This window comes from Gouania willdenowi, chromosome 3, assembly GCF_900634775.1.
Source record: "Gouania willdenowi chromosome 3, fGouWil2.1, whole genome shotgun sequence".
Taxonomy (NCBI): Eukaryota; Metazoa; Chordata; class Actinopteri; order Blenniiformes; family Gobiesocidae; genus Gouania; species Gouania willdenowi.
Window position 1 is genome coordinate 6784878 of NC_041046.1, and position 21325 is coordinate 6806202.

At 35.9% G+C, this 21325-nt stretch overlaps 2 protein-coding genes across 12 annotated transcripts in view; both read right to left on the reverse strand.

Annotated features, from left to right (window-relative positions):
* Window positions 1-8271, reverse strand: part of celf1 (cugbp, Elav-like family member 1) — a 39072-nt gene extending 30801 nt beyond the window's left edge. For 2 of the 10 annotated variants that reach the window (XM_028476999.1, XM_028476984.1), the window contains exons 1-3: window positions 8010-8262; window positions 6112-6222; window positions 1239-1426 (exon numbers count right to left, since the gene is read on the reverse strand). In XM_028476999.1, the coding sequence (XP_028332800.1) occupies window positions 1239-1426; window positions 6112-6215 (292 nt within the window). In that variant the 5' untranslated portion in view covers window positions 6216-6222; window positions 8010-8262. Of the gene's footprint in view, window positions 1-1238; window positions 1427-4624; window positions 5482-6111; window positions 6223-8009 lie in introns of those variants that run through there. The other 8 variants (XM_028477032.1, XM_028476992.1, XM_028476977.1 and 5 more) reach the window with 7 other exon arrangements.
* Window positions 8272-11099: 2828 nt separating this feature from the next.
* mtfmt (mitochondrial methionyl-tRNA formyltransferase) lies at window positions 11100-20514 on the reverse strand. Of its 2 annotated transcripts, none has more exons than XM_028440559.1 (9): window positions 20207-20514; window positions 17997-18194; window positions 15881-16003; window positions 14201-14303; window positions 14045-14120; window positions 13870-13961; window positions 13718-13796; window positions 13055-13128; window positions 11100-11440 (listed from the first exon to the last, which is right to left on the reverse strand). In XM_028440559.1, the coding sequence occupies exons 1-9, from the start codon at window positions 20374-20376 to the stop codon at window positions 11231-11233; spliced, it is 1125 nt and encodes a 374-aa protein (XP_028296360.1). In that variant the 5' UTR covers window positions 20377-20514; the 3' UTR covers window positions 11100-11230. The 2 variants fall into 2 exon arrangements, with proteins under 2 accessions (XP_028296360.1, XP_028296368.1); XM_028440567.1 differs by having other exon boundaries at window positions 11303-11440; window positions 13060-13128.
* Window positions 20515-21325: the final 811 nt, after the last annotated feature.

Consider the following 21325-nt stretch of genomic DNA (forward strand, 5'->3'; position numbering starts at 1 on the left):
CATTTGTCTACAGTCCCATTTTGTAAAATAAATAGTGAGAGAATCATATCGTGAACCCAGTATCGTGAATCGAATTGGATCAGGAGTTGCATGAATCTTTACATCGCTATTAATAGAGTAGTGAGCAACCGATTCATCGGCCGGCCGATTTAATCGGCCGATTTTTGCGTGTTTTACGTGTATCGGCATCGGCCGATGTGCACTGCTGCATTCGCCAATCAACTTTATTAACAGAGCGGCTGCTACAGGCTGCTCTGTGTTGCTGGAGACAGAGGCTGCAGAGCCCCTCCCCCCACAGCAGAGCGTGAAGTCAGCACTTCAATCCCAAAGGCAAGTTTTAAACTTTCAAAGCATCTTCTAACTGTTTAACTTAGCGGTTGTTCCGTGGGTTCACGTGTAGTGTCGTACCTGTAGTTAACGAGCAGCTGGCTGGAGGTTTGGCGTGTGCGAGTGTGTTTCTTTCCCTCTCTCTCTGCTTCTCACTTAGCGCTGCGCTGAGAAGTTTTGAACTTTGAAAAGCAGTTTACAACTTGTTTGAATATTTATTCTTGTTAATGTTGATGTAATTTAGAACAGAAACTTGAACAGTTTGTTGCTTAATACGCATCTGACCTCACGTTATTTTCTCTGCGAATTTATATTCTATGGTTGTGTTGGAATTGACTATTATTCATGGTTGCTTTTTGTGTTTAATATTATAATTATATGTATTTATACTCAATAATCCTGTTAATAAAATACATCTTCAGTCAGGCCAACTTATTTGTCAAAGCTATTTTTAACATATTTATAACAGTTCTTTTTCAAAATATTTCATGAGATGTCTCGCTACTTTTTACTTGTTCTTGTTCTACATCCACTGTTTTAATTATTTGTTCAATATTTTTTACTTGATGTCGTTCTCCCTCACCTTTGTTAATTTCAATACATGTTCCTTTTTTTAAATTGAGACTTGTACCATTTGTTATCATCTTTGTGTAATTTTTATGATGTAAATTGAGGGAGCAAAAGTAGTATCGGCTCCAAATATCGGCTCAAGAAAATTGGCAGTCCGTATCGGTCATCGGCAAAGGCTTATGAAAAAAAAAAAAAAAAAAATCGGTATTGGCATCGGCCCTAAAAAACCCATACCGGTCGATCCCTAATAGAGGTCATTAACCGCAAACTTTTTTTTAACTATACTGTTAAAGCTTAATGAAATGTCTGCAGTGGCATCATTATCATTAGTTATTTCTGACCTTTGCTCTGTGGTGGGTTTTGGCTGCGATCTCTCAGGACGTTGATCTCATACACGGCACCATAAGGCTCGAATAATTCACGAAGCTGCTCCTCAGACCAGGAGCGAGGAATCTGCCCCACAAACATCTTGATGGCGTCACCCTCTGGTTGGTCAGGGTGGTCCAGTGAACCGTTCATCTTCTTCCCTCTGCAAGACAGAAACAAGAACATTTGTTTGAGCTAAAACGTAAAGGCAACAATGACATGTGTGCTTACAACTCATTTCAATTAGGCAAAAGAACGACTGCCCTTATGATTTGTTTTTAGTTTTGTATAACCTTAAATGCAAGTTAAAAGCTTCTTAAATTGAAATGTCCTTCCACATTCCAAACCCCTGTAGATTAATTGTAGTAAATAGGCGCGCGCCCGCTCTGCCTAGGGTGAGTCCTGCACTACAAGGATAGATGGAGAGGGTATTTAGACCAGTGGTTCTCAACCTTTTCAGCCTGCAAACTCCAAACTAAAGGTTCCAGAGAACGGATACCCCCCCACTGTAGCTGGTGGTTGAACACAGACATGAACATTGAAGAACAGTCATGTGGAGACAGGGCCATTTATAAGGAGGAATACGGGGGAGCGCTTTTTGGGGCCCATCCATAAAGTCAGCAAAATAATGGTCCATTGTTCTATGATAACCACATTTATTTACTCATCTGAATGTAATTTAAAAAGTAAGAACAATTAGTTTAAACTGGCAAATAATGTCCATGACAAATCATAAACGTGGTCAAATTGGCAAAAATAAGCATGAAATATGGTGAAAAGAGGTTAAAAGTGAAAATGAGTCAACATATGTGACATTAGGTGGAATAAAGTGGTTGAAATAGAATGGGATTTTAAGTGCCAAAAATGTTTTGAAAGTGGAGAAATGGGAGTAATGTAGCAAAAATGCATTAAAAGGAGAGAAATGTGGCAAGAAAAAGTGATTGAAATAGGTTAAAATATGGCAAGTTTGGTGTAGTTGCTTGGTCTTTGCTCTTAAAACAGGAAGATTTGGACAGAAACCATCCTATTGATCTGTTTATGCCACTGATCTGAGGTAATGCAGCAACAGAGTCTGTCAATCAGTCGATCAGCACCATTTGAAGATGATCTACTGACCATGATCGAGCAGGTCTGAGCTCCGAAGCAGCGCTTGTCACACACGCTCATTTGTGAATATTGTTCCATCACTGCGTACATTATGGAGCTGATCAACTAATTCAAGCCTGGCAGCAACGCGACACGAGAGTTTTAGGGTCAAAACATGGACAGAAAAACAGGAGCTCCCTGGAGCAGTGCGTCCAACTCCGGAGTGACATCCATGGATCTCCGAGCAAAACATCCTCTGCACCGCAGCCACACACTCCACCTTTTTCTCTCCCTCACACACTTTACTCTGCATTTTCTTATTCAGTGGCTGTTAATATTGAATATTGTTTTAGTTAAATTATTTTCTTATACTAGAAAGGTTAATAGGAGCATTTTTTTCTTCTCTGCTCAGTCGTACTATTTTTAGCACATAAAACATTCATTGCAAACAGTTCCAGGTTTGATGAATTGCATTGCGTCCACTGCATTAATTTATTTGCATTTCCCCCTCCCATTTCTTTGTGAGATCCGCCGACTTTACATATTCATCAGAGGGAAACACACTATATGGACGCTGAAGACACGCAGGTAAGGTTTGTACCCCTTATTAGTGCATGGAGTGATGTTTGCACGCGTTTTACTACCCCTAAACCTTTAGTGAATCCTCCCCTAAATGTAAAAAATATATGTATTCCAAAGTGACATGGTGGAAATCAATTACACACAAACATCCCACCAAAATTAAAGACCCAAATAGACGGTGTTTACTTTTTGCTATATATATCCATCCATTATCATCAAATATGGCTGCCTTTGACTTAGGGTTGGAGAGGGGCGGAAAATTTCCAGTACATTTCCAGGGAAACTTAAACTCGGGAATATTCAAAAATACAAACTTTGTATGTTAATTTCTTTATTGAAATGAACTGCATCATATCTAATCATAAATATGAACATCCATTTAAAATAATAAAATTAAAAAACATATTTAAACTAGAACAGGTCACAAAATTCCAGGAATCTTCAAATTTGGAAACTTTCCAAGAAAATTAACGGCAAATTTAAAAAATTGAAGGTTGACCCGTAACAGTTTCTGACTAAGTCATTTCAATTGAATTCATATTAATTTATGTAGTACCAAATTCAAAACAATCGTCTAATGAAACTTATATCAAATTTAAAAATTATTTACTGTCAAAAACAAGGAGCCGATGGTGAAAATCCTTGGCTAAACAAACACATATTGAATTGTAGATAACATTTCAACATGTCAGATTTACACTTTGGCTCATGAGCACAAAGGGGAGGGAGGAGTAAGACCAGCAGCTGTGGAACAATAAACATGACTTTCCTTCAGTGATTTCAAACTATGAAGAAGGAACTATGAGTAACAATCGGTACAGATATTATATTAGGAGCTTAATTTATACAAATTCCATTGACATTAACTGTGGCACACATCTTTGGACACATTGAAAGGCAAAGAACTTCAGGCCATCCATCCCAACAAAATGGAACAAAAATGGAACCTTCATTGAAAAATTATTCTTCCTCGAAACTCATCAAAACAACATAAAATGTGCAGTCACATATTATAGAATTATATTATTAAAGTTATTTGAGTGCAAAGAAAAAAATAACTTTAGCAAGAAAAATGAATCAATTACTGTGTGTGTGTGTGTGTGTGTGTGTGTGTGTGTGTGTGTGTGTGTGTGTGTGTGTGTGTGTGTGTGTGTGTGTGTGTGTGTGTGTGTGTGTGTGTGTGTGTGTGTGTACCATTAATAATCTGTCGCTGCTCTAACCAGGCAATGGATTGGCATCAATTCTCTACTTTACTTTGTGATCAGCTCAGATAGTTTCCCTCTCTTTTTATTATTTCCAATTTAAAAAATGTTAAGTGTACAACATGAAGAGACTGTTGTTATGTAATGACAAACACAAATCATTTATAAAAAAAAAAAGAGTGAAGTATATCGTTGAATTTTATGTGAACTCAAATTCTACTCCTAAAGTTTTTTTTTTTCCCAGTTTCTCAAATTGAGCTTTCATTGGAACATAACTAATATTTAAGAATAAAACAAGCCTTTAACATGAAGTAAAAAGGACAACAACAACAATCTTGCCTGTGGATTAAGAATTAATACTTCTGCAGCTGTTTCTTTTGCTAATTTTTCTAGAATCAATAGTTTTTATTTTTCTTGAAAATAACTCGTATATATGTTGAATCTTGCAGGAAACAGGATAGTCTGATAAACTGATTAAATGAGGTACTTACACAGGATTAGAATTCAAGGTGCAATGGTCCACCATCATTTCTGGGAGAAAATCCAACTTGAAAGAAGCCATGACAGCAAAGAGTTCCCCTTCTTCTTTTTCTTCTTTAGGTTAAATGAACTAAACTGACACTGTGATCAGATGATGATGATGGTGGTAAACTCCACTGTACACTTTCAGATGGTAAACGGTGGAATAACGGTGACGCACAGAACAGCAGCTCTGTTACAAACCAATCCACAGGTAATAGCTCTTCCCTGGATTACAAACACCAAACAAACTGACTCAAGAAAACAACTTTCAGTCAGAGATGAGAAGCAAACAAGTGACGGACACAAAGTGGCAGAACGTCAGTCTATCCAGGTACAGGGACTAAACACCGCATTGAGATCACGAGGACAGAGGGACGCTGGGATAACTGGGGCCAGAGGCAGAAACGAACATGTGGCCCACCACAATCAAAATGCTGATGATCCATGGCTTTTGTACACATTCTCCTAGGCCAGCAGATCTGCTGCAGCGTCAGATAAACATGGTGTCAGATTGATGGTGATAAGGTCCAGTGGACAGAGGGAATGAAAAGGGAAGAGAATAGTCATCCCCAGTCAGAGGCTAATCCCTAGGACTAGCCACAGCACACACTAACAATTAGTTTCCGGCCATGGGGGGGTCCTGTGCTTCAACATGTTACACTGGTTTGTTTGTGAAAACACAAGTGACCCAGGGCTGAATAATGACGGCTATGGCCTTTATACACCCCCACAGTGAGCACACAAACTACACACACACGGTGAGCACACAAACTACACATACATGAACACTATTGGAGATACTTATTCATTTACATTGGTATGTTGACACTTATTTACAGAAATTTACACTAAAATAGTGTCACTGTTCATAGGACACTTTTTCAATTTATTGTCTTTCAGAGATATAAAATAAAAAATTTATTTTTTTCACTTAATCTTTTTTTTCTTGTTATGTCAGATTATCGTAGATTGATTTCTGACAAATATATCGATAATAGCAGTATCGTCATATCGGGAAATAATCGTTATCGTGAGCTTTGTATCGCATATCGTATCGTGAGGTACCCGGAAGTTTCCATCTCTAGTTGTGTCATTTACACTGATTTGAATGTAATCTAGAGCCGTCACGTAACGACAACCAGTTCAACACATAAGTGCTCCTGGACATAGAATCATGTTTAGGCATTAAATAAATCATATTTAATATTTAATCCATGCCTCCTATATAAGTCCATTGCATTTTTTTTTTTTAATGGTGTTGAAACTGATACCGTTGCTATTTTCAGGCCCCCACGGTATACAATATTACCGCCCAAGCCTATTGTCATCACTTGTTACAATGACCAGTTGAAGTAGGTCTGAACCAAAATAAAAATTTCTGGCCAAAACCATAGAAACACATTAATATGCCAATAATTAGTACCACTGCATTCATGGCTGTGTGTACTGTCTTTACCCCTCTAGCACCAAGCTGGAGACTTCAGAGGAGGGAAGGGAGAGCATCGGCTGTCCGGTCTGCTCTGGAGACACATAGAGGGTTTCGGGATCGAGGCAATCCATCCAGAGCCTTTAAACAATTCGAAAAAACAGAAAAAAAACAAGCAGACAGGTTTTTAAAAATGCATTATCAAATAAAAAACATCTCTAGTAGCCACTCCTAAATATGACAAAGACTGGATGTAATCAGTTCCTAATCTGCAGTGATCAGTGACACCCATGAAGAGTAAAGCCTGGACTATTATGATTGAAAAACTGATGAAACTGCTTAAAAAGTTCCAAAATGTTTATTTTTCTGTGTCAATAGAAAGCACTCCGGTTATTTTCTGTACGGGGATTGGTCAACCATTGAATTTGCCGACTACGTAGGGCAGGGGTCTTAAACTCAGTCTAGTTCAGGGGCCAAATACAGACCAGGAAAAAGAGCAATTTCAACACTTAAAAATCACTTGCATTTCCTTGATATTATGAACAACTGTTATTTAATTTAGTAGACAAACTAATAGAAAATACTGAAAATGACATAAACACCAAAAACTACAAAATGCCTCCAAGAACGCAAGAAATCACAACAAAATATGAACAGTGTCCACAAATACACACAAAATGGCAACAAAAATACACAAAATAGCACCAAAAACACACAATGTCATACATAAAACTGAAAATGACAAAAACACAAAAATCTACACAAACACAAACAATTCAAGCGATTTGAGGTAATTTGAATTTCGAAAATGTTTTTTCATCAATTTGAGATTAAAAAATGACTAATCATGTGATATAAGCGTGGGAATTTTGTAGAGGTAGATTTATATCCATGTATATATTGAGGGGCTGAGATATCTACAACTGAATTATTTTACAATGATATATGTTTTTTCTGTCAGTTTTACTTTTTTCTGCGGACCTAATTAGATGTTCTAACAGCTAAAAGATGACTAAAATAAACAACAGAAAAATATACAAAACAACAACAACAACGAAACATGAACTAAAACTATTATAGGGCCGGGGGCCACGTGAGGCCTTTGGTCTAATTCTGTGCAGTTTCCTACATGAAAAAACTACAAAAACAGACAACAATAAGAGAATATTAAAAAAACATATTTAAATTACACACAAAATTACACAATAATACTCTAAATGAGTCCAATATGCATACAATATAGAAAAACAAACAAAGTAACTAAAATTTACAGAACTCCAAGAAAAATATACAAAGCGACAAGGAAACATGAGATAAAATACATATATACACACTGACTCAGAAACGCAAAACAACAGAAATAAGTGGGGAATCTTTTGTTCATTTCATGTATTGCTGCTCAGAATGCTGAGTCATGAATGTTGATAATATGACAGACATATTTGTGTCCCTTACTGTGATCAAAATGTTGCCATGTCTGGGTTAGATTTTACGATATAAGGTTGCCAGTTTCCACCCTTTTCTCTCACTGCAACATTACTTTATCTGAGCGATGTGACAGTGGTGACGTCACATGTCAGCCATGCATGTTAATTAGAGCATTAATGTGCATGTAAATAAATATGAAATAATAAGTGTCGCAGGCTCGAAACCATGTGACTGAACTGCAAAACAACATTGGAGCAGATATACGTCATCATGGCTAACCTAAGCAAAAACAGCTAAGAATAAATGACACGTCTTCATTCAATAACCCTGCACTGTGTGTGTGTGTGTGTGTGTGTGTGTGTGTGTGTGTGTGTGTGTGTGTGTGCCGCATCATCATCATCATCCACCCCAGGCTGCAGCAGCACTAATCATCAGCTGCTGCTAGCACCTAGCCTCCGTTAGCTCCGTTAGCTTGCAGCAGTAACTTCGAATCAACTTACCTGTGCTTCCTACGCCACCATTAATTTGTCATGTAATTCAAAAGACTGCTCTGTATGCGTCAAAGCGGTGTGGTGTTATCGATATTATGCTATGTAAAAAATAATCTGAAAAAAGCCCGTAAAAAGAAGTTATATTATGTCACTTTAACTGTCTCCGTGTAAAATGGCAGTCTGCTGCTCAGCTGTTTCCACTCCTCAATATTGACGTTGCGGGGGTGTTCGTCACATAAATAAACACAAGCTCAGGGTACATTTTCTGCTGTTGTAGGTTTGGAAAGCCAAAACTCAACCGTTTTATTCTATCTGAAATATTTATGTTAACGTTTTTATTTATTTTTTGTTTAATTCTCGTATAGCATTGTAAAAGTTCAAGATAAACGTCCCTTAAGTGAGGAACACATTGTGGTACGGTCCGAAGACAGGCAGCCAATCAGGAGACACTAAACTCTGCAGTTCTTTCTATTCAGGGTAATTTACTGTTCTTGCTGATGGATATTGTAGTTTATTCCAGTCAGTGTGACTCTTCTTGTCCTTCTCCTGTTAAAACTGTGGAGTAAAGACTTTGGTTTGGTCAGAATCAAACGTATTTCAGATATTTCTTCTATTTTATCTAAATAAGGCAATGAGGTGACACAGAGGCATTTGTGTGCTTACCACAAGAAAAGCAGAGGTGAATGTAATGGATAACAAGTACTAGCATTACTGTAATTGAGTTGCTTTTATGGGTACCACGACTATCTCAATATCTTTTCTCAAAATGGTGATATACAATATTCATTTCAATTCTGGGTTAAATTTGCTGGTGCAAAATGCCACACAGGCAGATTTATTAACATGCGCCACGCTTTTTCTCCTCTAAGGGACAGCACGTGTGAGTGAGGTCTGTAGTGTGGCCTGTTTAGATGAAGGTCTGTGTTAAAACGCACTCAGAAATCCATCTGAGCTTCTCATGCTGTTATGAGAAGTAGTGAAAGCAGCGACTCCTAAAACAAGTATTTTGATACAAAAGAAGCTCTAAAAAATATGTATATTAATATAGGTGATATTGTACTTTTCAATATCGACAAAATAGAATACTTGATATACTGCCCAGCCCTAGGTGCTTGCACTTTTTAAAGTATATTTCTAACTCAATAATTTTACTTGTGCTTAAATACGTTTTAAAAGAAGTTATTTGTAACATTTCTACACCCAACCATTACTGAGTAAATTATTATTTTTTTTCAGTTTCATGGCACATTGAACATTATCCATATGTTCTTACTCGTGCCACTTCTGATCAACGTCCAGCCACTTTCTTGGATTCAGGTTGTAGTTTCTACCTAATATGTTGTTATCCACATGGAACATTTGGCATGGCACTGTTTTAGAGATGAAATGTAGCTACAGAATATTTAGAGCATGTAACTTTTTTTTAATTTTGAATTGAATTTATTGGTGTAATTTATTTATTTAAAATAACTGTACATTTTGACAAACTTATTATTTTATACAGATCCCTTTATGAAAAATAAATTAAGTTACAATTGTGCAAGATTTCATCTCTTCCTTTTTAAGTTCATACATTATATGTATATGTATGATATTTACTGTATGCAAGGGAACCGTGGCAAGATTTATTACAAAATAAATGTGGGGGGTGAAAGTAACTAGTAACTTTTACTGAGTACTATTTAATTGAACAATTTTTTACTTGTACTTGAGTCCAATTTCAATCAAGTAACAGTACTTCTACTTGAATAAAATATATCAGTACTCTTTACATGTCTGAAGAAAAGTGACATTATTTAAAACTGAGGATTACCAATTTATGCAAAGAGGTGAAAGAGGACCTGGTCCAGTCTGAGGACCAAATACCTGACTCAACAATACTGAGTCATGGTATCTCAGTATTGTATCTCAATGCAGCACATGACTCTTTATTTGTGCGTGCATTTTTGAAACCTTACAAAAAGTAAAATTTCCTCTTTTTTTGAAAAAAAAATTGGAAAGTATTTATGGTACCGATTGTAAAATTGCACATAATAAAATAAACAACAACCTTTCCCAATATTTAGCAACAACCCACGTTTAAAAAAGGTATGCTAATTTTTTCATCGTTGCTGTTGACCAAATTTACAGCAATATTTGATATTATGTTTCCATAAGAAGAAAAAAAATCACAAATTTAACAATGTTAAATCTAAATTTTCAATGTTAAATCTAAATTTTCAATATTAAATCTAAATGCTAAATGTTTTATCTAAATCTTATAAGTTAAATCTAAATGTCATGGGTGAAATTAAATATTTAGCTAGTATGCAAATTCACCGGAAGTACCAAAGTAATCAATTAGATTTATTTATTTTAGCATAACGTGGATGGCTGTTCATCATAGGAATGGGATCCACACAAGGTTCCTGCTGCTTAACAGAAGGTTTTCCTTGCCACCATGATGAATTCATGTTGGGTGTGGGATACATATGTATGTGTATATACGTATATATGCATATGTGTGTATCCATAAAATGAAGAGTCCGTCCTTAAGACTGCTCTACTGTAAAGTGTCTTGAGATACCATTGGTTATGATTTGGCGCTATACAAATAAAGATTGATTGATTGATTGATATTTAACATTGAGATTATATTTTTACAAGAAAAAAATAAAAATATTGCTGTAAATCTGATCAAATGTAAAATTAAATACTTCACATCCGTTTTTTTAAACATGGTTTGTTGCTAAATGTTGGTGTTTATTTTAGCATGCGCAATTTTACAACCGACACCCAATAAGTACCTGACCAAAACTTAAATAGAACATTTACAGATATTCAAACAAATCATTTAAGTCTTTGGAGTGCGATATGATACACTCACAGAATCACATGATACAGCTACAAGCTATAATTAAAAATAATGTGAACGTTTACACTCATATTGAAAGGGATTTCTGTTATTAAATTGGTAGATTATGCCAGTAAGTTTGGAGGGTTTTTAATTGATTATGTAAATGAATCTCCAACAGAAAGATTGTTGAACAGTTTAAAGTATTAGTCATGAACAGACAGACTGACATAGCTGAATCCAATGATGAAAACATAATACAAATCTGATCTTTGGCAAAACATTCATTTACTTAAAATCAACAATAAAATACATTGTTAAAATCAATGTACTGTACAAGCAAATGTCTGATAATAGACAAATGTAACGTGTGAACAGCTGGATAGTTCTCACACTGCTACTGCTGAGGGATATTAGTCAATCCTCTGACAGCTGGATGATGATGATGATGAAGATCCAGCTCCTCCTTCCTCGTCACAAACAGTCCCATCGCGTCTGTGTCGTGAAAAGTTTTCTTCTGCAGGATTTGATGCAGGTACCCGTTATAGAAATCTGCTGCTGTCAGCTTTTTTTTAAGGAGCACTGTTTTAAAGCCGACCCAGCCGTCCTGGAAATCAAAACAATGTTTGAGCCAAAAGATATGATAAACATAAATAAATAAAAACCACAGGCAGAACTGCACTGCTTCACTGCATTCAAACCTCCAACAAATATCCATAACTCAATAACATTCACCCTCCTACAAGCCCTGGTAAAAATTATGGAATCACCAGTCTTAGAGAATGTTCATTCAGTTGTTTCATTTTGTAGAAAAAAAAGTAGATCACAGACATGCTACAAAAATGAAGTCATTTAAAATGGCAAATTCTTGGCTTTAAGAAACACTAAAGAAATCAAGAAAAAAAAAATTTGTGGTCGTCAATAACAATTGCTTTCTTAGATCAAGCAGAGGGAAAAAATTATGGAATCACTCAATTCTGAGGAAACAAGTTCGAATGAACTACGGCCAGGCCCGCGGAACGTCTCCACGCCGAATAGCATGTACACCTTTACCCATAATTCAGTCAAACGACTCGGTTCCACCGAGTGAAAAAATGGGGCCCCCATGGCACATACGAAGTAATGGGCCCCATCCATATATTGGTATGTATCAATGATTCGGTACCAACAACTATCGCAATATTTGTCTCACAAATAAATGCCAAAACAACTTTAATGGAAATTGCCAAAAAGAGGGGATTATGCCTTGCACAATCGAATTGTGGAAGGCATAATCCCCTCTTTTATCAGTATCCCGTACGTGTCACGTACGGGATACTGAGTCCCATTTATATATTGGTATGTGCCAATGATTCGGTACCACCAACCAATATTTGACCCGCAAATAAATGAGAAATCGACTTTTGTTTTTGTTTTTTTTACTTTTGGGCCCCAAATCAAAAATCGAGCTCCGAGCATCAATGCGTACACATCCATAGAATACCCACCAAATTTCAGCCCAATCAGTTCACGAATAACAGAAGAGTAGCGATTTTAACTCGTGTACACAAGAAGAAGAAGAAGAAGAAGAAGAAGAAGAAAGAAGAACAACAACAAAAAAGTGAGTGGCGTTTTGAGTCTGGTAGCCCGGTGTCAAGGTCTGAGTTCACCTCTGTACTGAGATTATAATCCTAACCCAAACATAATCCAATAAACAAATAAAACATGCATCTGTTCACTTTGAAAACAAAAATAAACAAAAATGAATTAATTTTTTTTAGCAAAAATGTATTTTTCGGTAGTGTACGATGTGTGCGCATGCACATATACAATCTCAGTACGATATGAACTCCGACCATGACACTGGCCTAAAAATGATGAAATCAGACAAAAAACACTAGAACGCATCACTAGTACTTTAATGCATCTAAACTCTGTGTGTTACCAGTCTTCTTTGTGGTCACATTGGCACAGTTGTCTTTTATATTAATTGTTCATCTGTTTTATATGTATGTGCTTTTATCTTGAGTATACTAATTGCATCTGCTTTTAAAATAAACTTTCAAGTCTGAAATAAAGATAGATGATGATGAGTCCACTTTTTCCACAAAACAGGATTTTTTAGAGTTTAGTCAAAATAAATATAACAAAATAACATTGCAGCGTTCAGAATATTATCACATTACATTATGTAGGTCATTGTTTAATATAAATAAAGTGAGAAGAGGAGATTTAGACAAACCTTACAGCAGACAGCCAGAGTATTAGATTCCTTCAGGTAACTCACTGATCCAGGGATGGCTTTCCTCTTCTCATCTGCACACAGTGGAAGTCATTAATGCAGCGCTTCTCAAAGTGTGGGACGGAGTAAACAGGAGGACATTTTCAATTTTATACCAGTCTTCTTAAATGCCTTTTTTCATTGACAATAAAGATCATTAACACTAAACAAAACACCCACACACAAAGAAAATATTAATGAATATTCTAAAAATGTAGCAGATATTAAAAGAGCATTAAGTTATTAGATGACATTATAAATGCAACATGTGACATGGAGCGGAACAAGAAACAAACTTTCACATTTGTTTTTTATGCAGGTGATTAGTTTAATTTACTTTTTGATTATGAAACATTATGTTACTTGTTCCATTAGTTTAATACTTTTGAAAAAGTGATATTTTTCAGGATTATTTGGGGGGCAATGGGCATAGGTGGGGCTTGAAAATTAAAAAGCAAAAAAGTTTGAGAACCACTGCATGAATGACAGCTCAAAGAATAATTGATTGCATAACAATGGTTGATTAACTTTTCTCAGAAGCAAGAAAGTCTCTGCTCGGATGTATTATGCAATACAAATAAGTAGATATGCCAAAGAGTTATCGCTACAAAATAAAAAATCCACCTGATAATGAGATGTGACATTTTCCTACAAAATCCAGAAGTTTGATGGTCTTTCCCATCCACGTTGTCCTCAGTGGTGACTGATGACACAAAGAACAGAGGTTGTTTATTATATTACATTCAGCAGTCGTTCATCAGTTTTCCACTCCGTACCCTGAAGCCAATGGCACGATAAAGACGATCGATCTGATCACATGACTGCTCCTCCCATACCACCCAGCTCAGAGTATCGTTGATCTTTGGAGCTAATGGACAAAAAACAATCAAAGGGTCAGTTGGAAAAACAACTGTTGGACAAAACTGTGTTTAATGTGTAAGACGAACAAACCAAATGTTGCATGTGTGTGTGTTTGCTCCCTTTTATTGGCTATTCTCTCAGGTAACGTCCTCAGCGTATCAATCAGCTGCAAAAACACACGTTTCACATCAGCATCTTGTTTGTGTGAGGTTGAGGGCACAATTCTCTGCTTTTTCCACGGCTCACCAGATGGGCCCCCTTAGTGGCTAGGACTGCCCCCAGCTCCTCAGAAGTGCACCTCTGTGGGACCTGATGGAGCTCCTGGTTGAGGATGGGACCCACGTCAAACCTACACAGAGAGAGAGACAGCCCATGTTCACTTCTTCATGTCTGTGCGATTTAGGGTTGGGGTCAATTACATTTTTCAATTACAATTACACCTTCAATTATCCATATTCAATAACAACTCAGTTACGATTACGGTGATCAGCATTTCATCCAATGACCATTAAAATTACAATTATTATTTTTCCCCTGAAAGTCAATGACAATTACGTTCTCAATTACTAAAGTTTAATTACAATTAATCAGAATTACTGAGCCTTTAATAACAATTACTGAGCCTTTAATAAGAAAGCCCATAAAACATAACCTTCCTCTTGTGTTAGCTTTCTGTTAGCATCTCTTATGACAGACATAGCCAACTGGCGGCCCGGGGAGCACATTCGGCCCTCCGTCTAATTTTATGCGGCCCCCAAAGTAAATGTACAAAAAGACAGAAAATTACACAAAACAAGAGCAAGAATATACAATAAAGAATTAAAACATTGCAGGAAAATACAGTAAAAGACAAGAGAAAAACAGAAAACTACTACAAAAATGAACAAAACGACAACAATACACAAAATTACTCCGAAAAATGTACAAAATTACTACAGAAAATGACAACAAAAGTACACCAAAAGGCAAGAAAAACATGAAAAATGACTTCACTAACCAACAGTACTAACAAACAAGCAAAAACAATAATAGAAATACACAAACATTACTCCCAAAAACTCAAAATGATAGCACAAATACACAATATGACTCATAAATAACACAAAAGGACCACAGAAATGCACAAAATGCCTCACAACGAGCAAGACAACAACAAACATTCACAGAATGAGAGAAAAATACACAAAATTACTATAAAAACTGTTGTTCTGTTGAACTATGTTCTTTATTGTATTAATGCTCAGATTGCTCATTATTCTAAATGCTGACATGAATGTTGATCATGTGACCCTTCGATCAAACAAACACATTTTTGTGGCCTTGCTGTGATAAAAGTTGCCTACCTCTGTCTTATGATAACGGGTCGGTTTTCACCCGTCTTAAATCAGTTGTAAAATAAATTAAAAATATTATTGTATACATATATTATCATCTACAGTCATTTGATTCTCATCTCTTGGTTACCTTGTTAGGCTTCCTAATCAATGAAACTTATTGATATTAATATTTTTGGTGTGGGGGTCTGAGGATAGCCATGAATTTATATTTTTTAAATGTAAAAATGATCCTCAAGAGAACTGAGAGGTAAACGTGTTATGAAACATATTTTAATAATTGTTAACTACGTATGTGTAAGACATAAAACGGTAACATGGTTCAAGAGGTTTGTGCTTAATTCAATTGTAATTGACAGTTGTAATAGAATTTCCATGCCAATTACAATTACAAAGTACATTATCTGAACTCAATTACAATCCAATTATGATTACCACAGCAACAGGTTTTTTTCAATTACAATTATAATTATGGCATACATGTAATTAATTATCAATTACATGATTACAATTATAATTGACCTCAACCCTGCTGTGTATCAGTGAAAAAAATAACACCAAACCAACACAGAGACTTATTCCCTCCGTTTACCTGTGGGGACGGATGAGCATGATGGAGACGCCCGTCACACTGTCCCCATGAAGGATGGTGTGAAAGATGGGTGCAGGGCCCCGCCACCGCGGCAGCAGGCTGGGGTGGACATTCAAAACGCCACTGCACAGGAGAAGAACAGATGGTGTTTAAACAAGAAGGATTCTCCACTGAAACACAGCTGAAAGGATAGAATCACATAGCAGCATACTGTGTCAGGAAGTGTGGACAGTAAGGGTGTAAGAAAAAAATCAATTCGGTGATGTATCGAAATATTTCACCACGCAATTATTGTATTGATCCAAAAAATGTCCAAATCCATTTTTTTTTAACTCATGTTTGTTAACAAAAAAAACCTTTATTTGCGCTAACATATGTATAGCAGTGAACGTAAACGCCTGATCAATAGGTGTTAGTGAACCACATCAGACTAGGGCTGGGCAATATTTTTCTTTATTAAATGGTGATACAAGATATAAATCTCAATAATTCAAATTCAAATGAAATCTGACCAGAAAGACAATTCAGGGTTAAATTTGCTGATGCAAACATGCCACAGAGGCACATTTATTAACAAACAGCTGCAGTTTTGGCTTTTTTTCCTGTAAAGGACAGCACGTGTGAGTGAGTTCCCTAGTGAGTCTTGTTTAAGGGAAGCTCTAGGTTAGGCTGCACTCAGAAATTCATCTAACTGTGTTTTTTCATGCTGTTCTGAAAAGTAGTGAAAACAGCAACTCCTAAAACAAGTATTTTAATAGAAAATGAGCTACTATATATATATATATATATATATATATATATATATATATATGTATATGTATTAGATATAATGACATAGCCAATACTGTAATTTTCTATATCGCCAAAAAAGAAGACTCACTATATTTTGAATCTCGATATATCATCCAGCTCTACATCAGACCTTGTTAAACTACTAACTTCTCAATGCATTATCGCTTGGACGTTGATTGCACTCTATTTTTCATAAAACATACTGGACACTTTTATGGATGTGCTTACTTTTTCTTTTCTTTTTTAAGGATTTAAGAACTTAGAATCAGAATCTTTCAAATAGTATTTAATTTGACAGTTTGTTAAACATACCACTTGTTAATGATGTTGGTATTTGAATTACAGTTAGTTACCATTTACTTGTTCTCACTTACTCAATGCTAGTCTCCTTAGTGCTGAACACTGCCCCCTGTCTCTGAGTCACAGTACTGTCTACTTCACTCTACATTTTCACCGTGCATTTATAGACGAAGCAGCCAACAATTTTGGGGATATAGAAAATGACAATATCGCCTACATCAAAATAAATAAATAAATATATAGCTCATTTTGTTTTAAAATACATGTTTTAGGAGTTGCTGCTTTCACTACTTCTCAGAACATGAAAAGCACATTTAGTTATTTATTTATATATATATATATATATATATACACACAAGTCACGAGTCATTTGTGGCGACTTGGCTCAGTGGGTCATCCAATAAACGAAGAGTTAAACGTTCGAATCCTGCTCTATCCAAGTCATTGTTGTTGTGGGCAAGGCACTTTACCCACATTGGCTCATATGAATGGGTCGTAGGTGCAAAATGGCAGCCACGCTTCTGTCAGTTTGCTGCAGGGCAGCTGTGGCTACATTGTAGCTTACCATCACTGGTAAGACGGATGTGAGTGACTGGTGTGAATGAATAATGGTTTCTGTAACACGCTTTGAGTCTCCTCAATGAAAGTGTGATATCAATCTAAGTCATTATTATTATTTGTTTGTTTTCAAGTATAAGTCGAGTTGCAAGTTCTTCCTGATTTTGTCGAGTCGAGTCTAAACTCATCAAATTTGTGACTCGAGTCTACACCTGCACACACACACACACACACACACACACCTGAGATTTGTTGCATCAATCATCTGTAAAGACGACTTTAAAACATGAGCATGTTTTTACGTCATTTCTAGGCTGTTGGGGGTTGGTAGTTTGATCCCATCATCAAAAACAGTGGATCAGTAAAATAAAGTCTGTGTTTTTCAAAGCTTCCTTTTGTCCCAGCACTGACAGGTTACACTGGAACCATTACATCTCCCCACTAGAGATCAATGAGAGGTTCTTACAATGGAAACTTGGTGATGAGACTCTGATGCAGCAAACAGCCAAAGGAAACGACCACTCCCACGTCAAACTGTCCAGTGATGTCACCCAGAGGCCAGCGATGGAGGGGGAGGTGGTTCTGCAGAGCAAACCTCTTCACTGGGACGTCGCCAGACAGCGTGACCACTTCAATGGTCTCCACCAGTCCCTCACTGGAGTTCCTGCAGCAAAAGAACAACATAGTTCATCTGAGGCTGAGTCATGGAATCAAGACTGGAACTGATTTATTCTGAAAGACACAAGCAGGAAGGCAACAATAAATCCATCTTAGGCTAGACATCAGGAAGGTCATGTGACATTCCTTAGGGCCTGTCTGAAACTCCAATGCTAATGGCAATCAGAACATGGCAGAAACTCTTAACTTGTTCCAACCTCGGATTTTCCATGATCGCAGAAAACGGACAGAAAAAAGCTGATCTCATGGTATCTCTCTCTCTCTCTCTTCCAACATGACACAGACAAACCTCTATTGCATGTTTTAGGACATTATCAGGTATTTACACGCTAGTTTTCACTGAAAAATGGTTGACTGAATGTCTACAAAGTGTAAGTGTGCAAAGTGTAACAACTGCACGAATATGTCCAACTTCATTCAAAATATTTACAATGTCACCTATATATATATATATATATATATATATATATATAGAGAGAGAGAGAGAGAGAGGGAGAGAGAGAGAGAGAGAGAGAGAGAGAGAGAGAGAGAGAGAGAAAAAGAGAGAGAGAGAGAGAGAGCTTATTTTGTATTAAAATACTCATTTTAGGAGTTGCTGCTTTCACTAGTTCTCAGAACAGCATGAAAAGATTAATTTCTGATTGCATCCTAACCCAGAACTTCCCCTAAACAAGCCACACTACAGAACTCACTCGCACGTGCTGTCCCTTAAAGGAGAAAAAGCTGTGGCACATATTATGCAGCTGTTTGTTAATAAATGTGTCTGTGTGGTATTTTCATTCAGCAGATTTTACCTACAATTGTCTTTCTTAGTAAAAGAAAAGTATTTTGAGAAAAACATCAAGATATGAATTTTGGTCCATATCGGCCAGCCCTAGCCCTTAATCAACTGCTATAAACAATGAATTACAAGAAAAGAGTATATACAGTACTTGTCAAATAATAGTGACATAATGTGATATAATGCTTTGAGAAACAAATCCATCCAGCATTGTTTTAGATTTTTAAAATGTTCACAGTTCCTCTGCTAACCAAACAAACAGTAATCATCAGCACATTTAACCCTGTATTGTCTTTCTGATAAAACTTTTTTTGATTTAAAATGATCAAGATTCATATAGTATATTGCCATTTTGAGAAAAAAGTATCCAGGGTTGGGGTCAATTATAATTGTAATCGCGTAATGAATTACAATTATGGCCTTATTATAATTGTAATTTAAATCGGTTGCTGTTGTAATCAAAAATTAAATTGTAATTGAGTTTAAACCATTGACTTTGCAATTGTAAATGCCATGAAAATTCTATAAAAATTATCAATTATAATTTAACACAAAACTTGAGAACCATGTTACACAGTTCTATGTACAGTTCTATGCATATGTAATTAACAATTATTAAAATACTGTTTCAAAAAAATTAATCTAGGACTATACTGACTCAAAAAAGGTTAGGATGTCCACAACAAAAATATAAAACCTATATTTTCATTCATTAGGAAGCCTACCAAGATAACCATTAGATAGGAAATAAATTAGATTATATACATTTGTTTGTAGTGTATTTTACAGCTGATTTAGGACTCGTTATCATGAGAGATGCTAACAGAAAGCTAACAAGAGGAAGGAAAGCTTTCATTAGGTTATTTATTATAGGTTCAGAAATTGTGATTCATTGTAATTGAGCTTTAGTAACTGAAAATGTAATTGCAATTGAATTCCTGAGGATAAAAAAACTATTGTAATTTAAATTGTAATTGGAAAAATGCTGGTCAGTATAATAATTGAATTCTAACTGAAAAATAAAATTGACCCAAAGTATCGAGCTTATGTTTTGGTCCATATTGCCCAGCCCTAGTTAGTGAGTGAGTGAGTGAGTGAGTGAGTGAGTGAGTGAGTGAGTGAGTGAGTGAGTGAGTGAGTGAGTGAGTGAGTGAGTGTGTGTGTGTGTGTGTGTGTGTGTGTGTGTGTGTGTGTTTGTGTGTGTGTGTGTGTGTTACCTGTTAGCTGTGAGCTGCTTCAGAGACTCCACAGCAAACTGATCGGTCCCAAAGAACAACATCCTCCAGGCTTTAGATGACATCCTCCTGCAGCTCATGGCCGGGCACAGCGTCCCAAAGCGGCCATGAGCCTTCACACAGGCCCTCATCGCCCAGCTACCGGACCACATACTGGTCCTAGCAACACACAGTCCACTTTATAACTCTGCTAACAGCCCAGGAGCTGCTGTCGCTCTGACACAAGCACGGTGTAAGCACCGGGCATCGCCATCTTTTCTGTTTAGGTCAAACTGGATCTTCTTCGTTCAGACCCGAAAACACGTGAGGTCACCACACTGCCACCTAGTGGAACATTAAAAAAACTGCTAAAAATTCATTGTTATTTTAATCGATCATAGTAAGTTTAATGTATCTCAGTAGGCCTATATCTATGATGGCGAATTAGGGCCACATAAAAAAATGAAATGAAGATGTAATTTTATGAGAATAAAATCATATTTTAATAAATTCGCAATTTTACGAGCATTAAGTCATAACATGACATTTCAAAATAAAAATAAAAAAAACATAACATTTTAAGAATAAAGTCGTAGTATTTAGAGAATAATTGGCTGTAGATTTATGAAAGAAATGTCATATTTTGATAAAATCGTAATATTATGAGATTAAAATCATAACATTTCAAGATTAAAGTTGTCGTTCTTTAAAAAGCTGTATCTCAAAAAATCGTAATTTTATGAGATTATAGTCATAACATTTCAAATTTCAAGTCGTAACCTTTCAAGAATGAAGTTGTAATTTTTATGAGAATTAAGTTGTATTTTAGTAAAATCGTAATTTTATGAGAATAAAAGTCGGATTTTAATAAAATCGTAATTTTATGAGATTAAAATCATGACATTTCGAGAATAAATTTTTAATTTCATGATTATGAAGTCATATTTCGCTAAAATCACAATTATGAGATTAAAGTCATTAAAGTTGTAGTTTTATGAAAATAAAGTTGATTGTATCTAAAAAAAATTCTGATTTTTACGAGATTAAAATAACATTTCAAGATTAAAGTCATAATATTTCAGGATTATAGCTGTATTTTTATGATAATAAAACTTTAATCTC